At 38.6% G+C, this 9,354-nt stretch overlaps 1 protein-coding gene across 2 annotated transcripts; it reads right to left on the reverse strand.

Moving 5' to 3' along the window:
* Window positions 1–1,086: 1,086 nt before the first annotated feature.
* LOC116200832 (MLO-like protein 3) lies at window positions 1,087–8,380 on the reverse strand. Of its 2 annotated transcripts, none has more exons than XM_031531758.1 (15): window positions 8,157–8,380; window positions 7,976–8,033; window positions 7,323–7,591; window positions 7,107–7,223; window positions 6,234–6,294; window positions 3,502–3,590; window positions 3,320–3,394; window positions 3,123–3,211; window positions 2,866–2,915; window positions 2,700–2,707; window positions 2,355–2,471; window positions 2,204–2,239; window positions 2,038–2,105; window positions 1,879–1,939; window positions 1,087–1,746 (listed from the first exon to the last, which is right to left on the reverse strand). In XM_031531758.1, the coding sequence occupies exons 1-15, from the start codon at window positions 8,298–8,300 to the stop codon at window positions 1,360–1,362; spliced, it is 1,629 nt and encodes a 542-aa protein (XP_031387618.1). In that variant the 5' UTR covers window positions 8,301–8,380; the 3' UTR covers window positions 1,087–1,359. The 2 variants fall into 2 exon arrangements, with proteins under 2 accessions (XP_031387618.1, XP_031387617.1); XM_031531757.1 differs by having other exon boundaries at window positions 2,355–2,528; window positions 2,667–2,707; window positions 8,157–8,379.
* Window positions 8,381–9,354: the final 974 nt, after the last annotated feature.

The raw sequence follows: 9,354 nt of genomic DNA on the forward strand, positions 1-9,354 counted from the left end.
GAGGAAAACAAAACCGTTAAGGAAAGAACGGTGGTCCTGGTGGCCGTGCGCGGTTGCACCCGATCCCGGGAGGTCCCTGAGCGTAGCTGGAGGTGGTTCACCGATTGAAGGAGTTCGGGTTTGCTCGCGTCAGAGAGAAGCTGTGGGCGGTCGGGTCATGAGAGTTGAGTTCAAGGGAGTCGGATCTTGGGAGTTGGGAGGTAGAGTTTAGAGGAGCCGAGGGAAACGTTTAGAGGATTTGGGGGGAACGTTTTGAGGAGCTGGAGGCGTTCGGATGAGTTGAGGGTGTCTATCGAGGGAGTCATAATCCGAGGGTGCTAGGGAGAAACTGGGGGCAAGAGAGTGGAGTCGCGAGGGTGTGTGAGCTTGTGTTTAGCTGAGGGTGACTGAAAGGGAATTGGAGTGGTGATGATGAGCTGGGGGTTTCTGTGAGGAGGTAAGAGAGAACGGGCGTAGGCTGAGAGGTCCGGGTCGCCACTGAGGGGGAGCTGAGGGAGGTCTCCAGTCCTGAGCTAAGGGAGTGAGGGGAGAGAGAGCAGCCGAGTGAGGCCAAGGAAGCTGCGTGGGTTCCCCCCAGACCTGACCTTCGTGAGCCGCCGAAGGAAAGAAAAAAATCCGTCTGTAGAAGGTGGGGGTAGTCTTGCTTGTGGAAGGGGGTAATGTGGCTAGCTGAGTTGCAGGGCTGTTGAGAGCAGAAGAAGAGGAAGAAGAAGCAGAAGGTAGGTCAGGGATGGCAGGGTATGCTTGTGGTCAAAAGCGACAGAGGAAGAAGAGGAAGAAAAAGAGGGAGTGTATCAGCGGGGGGGACAACTCGGTTTGCAGGCTTGCTGAGCTGAGGAACGAAAAGAAGAGGAGGAAGGTCAAAACAAGACATAGGAGTGGCAGAATATGGATCACCATTGTGTTCAGAAAAAGTCAGGGATTAGTATTATGCAGAGAGACCTTGATTTTTGTTCTGGATTTTGAAATTCAAATTTGACGTGCTTAAGGCTCAAAATGTCCCGTAGAGCATTTTTCTGAAAAATGTAAAATTGGATTTAAATTAAGAAAATGCCCCATTTTCAAAAGTTGTGAATGCTCGAGCGATGAGTCAAAAATACTTCCCTTTGATGATTGACATAAATGACGATTTTGCCTCTCCCTGGGGCCGGTGGATCAGAATGAGGTGCTGACATGATTGATTCCTAAATTTCCCCTATTCCTATGTACAAGCACATATACTAAACGGTAGGGTGATCAAAATCCTCCTCAGTCGTCAAGCCAAATGTAGCCGGTGGGAATAATCCAATAGTCCTTTTACCCACCTCTCGACTTTGAAGGTGTATCTTCGTTCAAAATTTATCGCATACATTTTAGGAGCTATGCAATTTGCACGACATGATCGGCCTCTCGGGAAGCTTGGGTAATCTCATGATAAGCACCATCACTGCCGGTCTGGTCCGAGTCAGAGACTATCTCGCCAAACGTTGGGACCCTATGATGGTAGGAGACATCGTGAGCAGTACTCCGGCCATCGAGGTCACCGATGTCTTCATTCGGGGTCCGCGTAGACCACGATGAGTTGTTGTGATTTCGGCCGTTGTGAGAAGAAGTCGACAAGGAAGAGTCGTGGGTATAGTGTGAGGAGGATGTGGAGGATTCATGCTGGGGCTGTTTCTTCCTCTTCTGCCTCACTTCTGCATGCCATTGTTTTATGGCATTCGCGGTTTGCTGCTCTAACACCGCGCTTTTGAAATGCGACCCCATCTGTTACCAGCAAAAATTATCGTTAATCAAAGGGCAATTCGATGCGTACAAGGGAGAATTATCTAATGTTCAGTCAATGTCTTGAGGACATCTCATAATTCCACTGAAAAATGAGGAGGAATGATCATATACCTGAGTTACAAGGGCATAGAGGGGAAGGGTGATGTAGCTGCACATGACTTGGACCATCACCCTAAGAAAAGATATATAATCAGCCTCCTCATGGCCCTTCTTAATGTATACAACAGTTACTACTTAAGCTTAATTACAAAGCGAAGCCGGTGTGCTTACGCTAAAACCACTCTGATTATGATGATTTCCAGGTGTTCGTGGTAGCACGACCTTATCCCGAATTGCAGCTGTATGCAAACGAATCCATAAGTTTTCTCATTGAATTCCTTTTCCCTCAAACAATGCATTGCATATATTATGGCAAGGGAGGAGTGTTAAGTCGTACCGTGACCCAGATGAAGAATGCAATCTCGAAAGCATTCTGCGCGGAACATAACAACCCAACCCATGAGTCGATGATCATTACAAATATTTATATTATTATTTAAATTTTCTAATATTCATGATAATAATAATAATTAATTTAAATATTTTACCATGAATAAAGTGAAATGCAAGAGGGTGAGGACATATTGGGGATGGCTGAACCAGAAGAGGTTGTCGTTGGGCTGAACTAGAGGGGACCCTTTGATCACAACGTTCTTGTCTCGCAGCTGAAGAGCCATTTTTGCAACTATCACTTCCAATTTTGTCCCTAGAACAAGCACTACCTGCAGTGCATCCCCATTTAAAAAAAAAAATTACATCAACCCAAAAATATTTTAAAAATAAAATTAATCTTCAAAGTTCAAATATATTTAATAAATATAGAAAATTAACAAAGAAAAAGAAATATATGGGAAGCTTACCAATAATGGGATGAAAGATACCCAGAGATACACCTCCCATCCTGCATCCATTCGACATAGAAATGATGGGAATTACTAAAAAAAAAAACAGGGAAAATGTTTCTGAACTTAAAGTACTTATAACCTATAGATGAATAAAGAATATAGGGCTAATTTTAATTTTTAAGGGGAAGAAAAGGATTGGGGATTAGTAATATACCATGAACGTCCGCAAGCATGAAGACGACGACCATTAACCACATAAAAGGGCTGTCCAAAATTCAAGAAATTTCATTAAGAAATCGGGCCGATATACCAAAATAATGAAATTTGATTTGACAAAACATGATACTGGAATGGTTATATTGTATGACGTTTAGAGCTAGCTACTTCATGAAGAAGACTGAATGAGATAAGATGCTCGCGAAATTTAGATTGTTTCGATGTAAAATGCTCTTGAGCTCGAAAATTCATTACCTGATTCCTACGACGACTTTGAAATCATCGTCCAGTGAGCGTTCTATGTACTTTTGGAAATTGAAGGTGCTATTGCTTGATAGATGTGTCTGCAAGATTGTACTAACAAAACAATTAGACCAACTTGTAAATTATTAATTTTCTTGTTGAATTAAACGCTTTTAGTTTATTGCTAATTATATATAATATTATATTACCGCAATGAATCCATGTCGCAAGGTGAGATAGTCCACTTTAGCCACTGAGTTGAAGAATTGCCTGAAAAAACATTTCTGTAAATAAAAAGAACATAATTAGAAATCATAAATTATAAATTAAGGAAAAACAAAAATAAAATAAACAATTAAAAGAAAAAGAAAAAGAAAAAGAAGGAGCTCGCCATCCACAGGTGAAGGGGGGTTTCTGTACAGACTCCCATGTGTCGGCGGCCGAACGTAGTCTGTCTCGTAAATCTGAACCGGTTAGGATCTGTTTATTGCCATAATTTCAGGGGGAAAAAAATTTCAATTTCAGTTATGTTATATTTCATGTAACTATCTTTTTGGTCAGATATATGGATCAAATGAAAGAACTAACCAGGGAAAAAAAAAAGAGAGAAGCTATTGATGGTTGCGTGTGCATAATAGTAAATTCTTAGTCACGAGACCCACGTGGACACGTTTTATAATTTTAGTTAATTAATATATAAAATTGAATTCATGAATATTGATAAGATAAAATTTAAAATTAGTTTCTCCATCTCGTTTTCAGTGTATTGTCCATATCAATTCATCTTGGTAATCACATAATGCATTAATATAAGCGATGTGAATCGACATTCGATTATGAGCTGAGGGAAAGCTCATGGAGGACTTTCGTGGAATGAACGGAGAGCTCTCATTACAGAAGTTTACAATAATTATATACAAAATATAACTAGGTTCAGACCCGCGCATTATGCGAGCGTGTAAAAAATTAATAAAATTGAGCTTATTCAACTTTTATGGGGAAATGTTTTAATCTATTTAGAGTTCTTTTATTCATTTTTTTATAATTTTTTTTTCTGGAGAAATATTTAATTTATTGGGATTTTTATCTAAAATGACCCATGGTTTGTCCGTTTTGTCAAATCTATCATATGTTTTTTTTGTCAAATCTATTTCATGATTTACTTTTTGCATCAAATCTATCCCGGCGTTATCTTTTCCGTCGACATCTAACGGCCGTGCTGACGTGGCACGTGGAGAGATAGTGGGCCACACTTGCCACGTGGGCGCCACGTCAGCACGGTCGTTAGATGTCGACGGAAAAGATAACGCCGGGATAGATTTGATGTAAAAAGTAAACCATGTGATATATTTGACAAAAAAAAGTATATGATAAATTTGACAAAACGGGTAAACCATGGGTCATTTTAGGTAGGGGCGGAGCTAAAAATAAAGTTCAGGGGGGGCAAATTAAAAGTTTTGGGGCAAACGTCAAATAATAAAATAATTTGGGGGGGGGCATTGATGTTTTTTAGGGGCAAAAGTTGAAATTTTTACAAATTTGTATGTAAAATTTTTAAGAAATGGAAAAGTCAGGGGGGCAATTGCCCCCCCGGAGCCTTAATGGCTCCACCCTTGATTTTAGGTAAATACCCTTAATTTATTTTACTTTTTGAAAATTTTTTAAATTTTTTCGAAAAATATTTAATATCTATTCAAAAATCAAGTTTGTTTCATGCTTCAATATAATAATTAATTATAATAATTATGATCGAGTAGTTGAAAGGTCACTCAATCATGAGTTGAGAGTATTAGGAAAGGGCTAAATATTCCTTTTCTAGCTTCCTTCATCTCCAAATTTGGGCGTCGTAGGCCTAGTTGCTATGGGGGAGGGCGCGGAAGGGAGAAGACCTTAGGGCACGAGACTTGGAAAGGAAGGAGGGGGTGGGGGTGGTGGGGGTTGGAGTGTGGTGGGGAAGAAAGGGGAGGTTAAGTGCATGCAAAGAGGCAAATAACCATAAACTAAGGATTTGTAAATGGTGGCATGAATACAATGTATTTCAAAGGGAAATTATTTGGCGGAGATAGATCGATACAATACTCTGACCATGCGAAGAGACAAATAATTACAAGCTGAAAATTAAGGGGCGGGAATAAAATGAGGAAGAATCTCGGAAGCGCTTTTCGGCATATATAAATATACATATATATATATATATAATAGATATAAGAGATAATAGATACTCGAGGAATATTGCTATGGAAAAAAAATATTTGAGGAATAAAAAGCTGAAGTTGATAATATTAGGGAAAACAATTATTCTTCCCTTCTAATTAATTCCAACAAACCAAACGAAGATTTGAATTCTACTAATTCCATTCCTCCAAGAATAGTTCCTTTTTTTCGGAAAGAAGCAAAAGTGAGTGGTTTGATTTGATAATTTTTTCTAGAGTGATTTACAAGTTGAAAATCCATGAACTGTCTATTTTGATCAGTCTCATGCCAGTAAGAATTAGGAATTCCGTTTTCAACTCATCCCTGAATGAGCATCACGAGTAAGATTAAGAAAATGTTACTTATTATATGAATGACTGAACAAATACCAGTTAACAAATAAATGGCTATCTTTTCCGAGAAATGAATTGTTAGACCTCCCATATGTTTTTCAGTAATGAAGTAAACATTTCGCGCTATAAAATTAACTTAGTAGCAAGAAAAATAATTACTAAATATTGAGTCAATTCAATTAGAGGCTAAATTGATAATATGTTTATCTTCAAGAAACTTCACATACATTAACATATGAACAAAAGATGAATGTTTATGAATAAGAAAATTTAATTTATGGAGCTAACCGCTAAGAAATTGAAGACTTTTTCGGTTGTAAATTTGGTCAATTAACCGCTACCACGCAACTCTTTTTGTGGAAAGCCACGCAAAGCTTATATTATAATTTATAAGAGGACCAAAGTCAATCCATTATATATATATATATATATATTCCTTAGGCTGTAGTCATTGAACATTTTTTTTTTAAGTTTCTTCTCAAATTAATTATCTGAATATTTAAAACAAAATTAAATAGAACCACATACATAAGAACGTGTAATTAAATTATCGAAATAATGAAGAAAATAGTCTTACCATTGGCTGCTTGATATTCCACGGTCTTTGTTTCTTCCTCCCAAGCTTTCCATCGCCTCATCTTTTCCAAATTCAAGAAAATAAATCCATTAGTCAAAGAAAATTCGCATTTCATTTCGTGTAACAATGAAACTGGGTTATCAACCCGACCCGGTTAGCGCTCTTTCATTTATCTTTTCTCTTTTTCGTGAAGAACGGGCCCCAAGACCAACAAAGAGTCTAAGGTTATATCGCCCCAGGATGGAGAACTTGGAATGCTATTAACGTTGAGAAGTAGGTTATTCTTTTGTGACCAAATCAAGATCTTCTGAAGTGTGCAATAAGCCATTTATTCAGTATATACTCGCTTGAATGATGACACATACCAAATAGAAATTTCCACACAAATTCACAATTATGCCACACCAAGTCAAAGTGGATCTATTCTTCCAAAAAAGAAGAAGAAGTCAAAGTGGATCTTTTTGGGGCCAAAGTCCAAGTTACATTTCCGAGTCAGAGCTCGTGGGTTTAAATGACCAACCGAAGCAATGTGATTAGAAGTCCAACAGTCAAAGTTCCCCAACATTTTTATATACCCAAGCTTTTACGCCGAGTTAACTCTGTCCAACCACACAAGAAAGATCTAGAATGACAACTCACGGCTCGGCACTGCGAAATCCTATCCACGAGCCAATAGTTTAAACCGCTTCCGAACCACAGATCATCTTAATGTTCCCTCGGTAAAGTCGGCATTTAATACATGCGTCAAGACTAATGGATTTGTTACGGTTTTATGCTTTTTGGCACTTGGAAATTCTACAATATAGTTGATCGCGTTAGCTAAATGAACTCGTGCAACATATGAAATGATGTGTTCGAGAAAACGTGAAGTACCTTTAACCGGCCTAACGCCATTGTTAGAACACTATAGACAATCTGCATAACCGCTAAGACGAAGATGAAGATGCTGAGCTGATTCAGCCCTTCTTGCGATATCAGAGATGTCATTCCCTGCAAATTTTTTTTTTTCAACCATCACAAATTAATATTCACCCACAATTAATTAAATAAATAAATTATGATAGAATTTATATTAATTTACTTACTTACCTTAGAATCACAGTAATCCGGACCCTCTCCTCCACCGGCGAGCCTCCTCTCGACCTGGCCGTGGAAATCCTCGAAGCCGACTTCAGGTTGCCTGTCATGATGTGGCCCGGCCCGCATCTGATCGAACCCAAGTGACTTGGTGGTCTTAATGGAGATCTGCCTACTGCATGGAAGCATTCTGTTGGCAACGCTGATGGGGATGCATATTTTCGAAATGGATCTTTGGGTCACTGCCAGCGATAGGGACATGAACCCAAGAAGCATCAACACTGTTCCAAGCCGAATAAATCAAACATTGTATCGTCAGAATTCGAAAAGAACAGTTCAAAATAATCCGGTTCGACTAACCAAGCCAAATTATTTAAGAGTGATAACGATCGACCGTGAAGCTTGAAAATTCGTAGTTTCTGTGCTGCCTTTAATTGAATGATCGAGGACAGAAATTAAGAGAAAGCGACACGACTTTCACTAGCGAAATGATCGTCCTGTCACTAAAGCCCTGCAGCTGTCTGCTGTTAAAGATGATTTGCTTGGAACTACGGTGGACCGGACCGTCGCAACTTCGGAAGTTCACAAAGATTTTGTGGCTAAAACCTTAACCGCATCCCTTACTGTTTTCACTTTTCCAATATCAGTAGGTGCAAAAGTTTCACCTGATTTGAGCTTCTCGACCGCCTCGAACAGAGCACTCTTCTTTCGCTTCTTAAGCCACTGCGGAGCACAGATAACACAAATCAATGATTTTAAATTGCATGGCTAGCTTGTAATCGGGTTATTTGTCGTAATTTAAACGATAGCTTGTTGAATGATTAGTGTTAGTTATAACGAACTTACATGACAGAGGAGGTGGATCAAGTGCTCGATGAAGATGGAGAGGGAGATGAAGACAAAGCAGACAGTGGCCAAAGCCCAGGTGGGGGTCTCTTGCAGCGATCGGGTCTCAGCGGCCCCTCCTCCTTCTCCGCCACCGCCGGCCATCGATTCAGTTACTGGAAGTTCTGTGTTCTTTTCTCTTATGTCCACACTGAGGTTTTGGTTTATATGTATGTAGAGGAAGAAAAAAGCGAAAACCAAATCTCAAATATATAAAAGAAAAGGACTGCCACTTATTGGAAGAAAAGTTTCATGGAAAGTGATAGGTGCAATTAAAAATGTTAACACAGATAATGATAGTCTACGCGGGTCATAACTATTCTATAATGATAAGGTTGGATCAAGAAAGGGTGTCGTACTGTAGTGGCACACATCAAATTAATTTAGAGATTGTAGATTTAATTCTTATTAATTGGGACTAATTGGGTCCCTTTTATTTAACTTTTCTTTCTAGTTTCTCATACTTGATCAATAAGAAAAATTATAATAGTAAGTTTCCATCGTATTTGGTGTCTTATATCGTGAAATACACTAGATAGTGTAAATTCCCCTTATCCTCTACTAAGGTGGAGCAATCCTTTTCTCTTCCCTGATAGAAAAGTGACATAGTTTATGTATTTGAATCATAAATTAATTAAAGACCCGATCTGGTACCAACAAGGATTGATTTAAGTGGTTCAACGCATTTTCTGTTTAAGTAAGATCTGGAGTTCAATCAAAGAAGATGTAGTACGGTGGCGCATGCCTTTACTCGGTAACCAAGAAGTTTCAAATTTAATTCTTGTTATAGGACTACCTATACTATTTTGTTAGCTATTAATTTTTTTTTCATTGGTAACAATTAGGATTTATATTTCATCACATTAAGCCCATGTGCCTCCCTGCAGTAAAAAAAAAAAGAGTTTCAAATTCGAGTCTTGTGAATGGAAAAAATTTAAAATTAGAGAGCTCTACCTCTTAATTGGTCGTGCAATACGATTGCATGCCAAATAAAAAAAAAAGAGCCAATTTGGTTATTAACACTTCTCGGTGGTGGATGGGAGATTTATTAGACTGCATTTAAGACTGTGGGGGTAAGGTTTTATAAGGGTTCTTCAAATTTTTGAAGTAGAATCTAATGTTCAATAAATATTATTTTTGGATAAATAAAAATTTTGGG

Source organism: Punica granatum, chromosome 3, assembly GCF_007655135.1.
Source record: "Punica granatum isolate Tunisia-2019 chromosome 3, ASM765513v2, whole genome shotgun sequence".
Classification (NCBI taxonomy): domain Eukaryota; kingdom Viridiplantae; phylum Streptophyta; class Magnoliopsida; order Myrtales; family Lythraceae; genus Punica; species Punica granatum.

Coding starts and splice junctions, on each gene's coding strand:
- LOC116200832 (XM_031531757.1), bottom strand. CDS start 8,300: ATGGCCGGCGGTGGCGGAGAAGGAGGAGGGGCCGCTGAGACCCGATCG. Junction 3,395..3,501: donor CCCCCCTTCACCTGTGGATG/GCGAGCTCCTTC, acceptor TTTTATTTACAG/AAATGTTTTTTCAGGCAATT. Junction 3,212..3,319: donor TGCGACATGGATTCATTGCG/GTAATATAATAT, acceptor ACAATCTTGCAG/ACACATCTATCAAGCAATAG.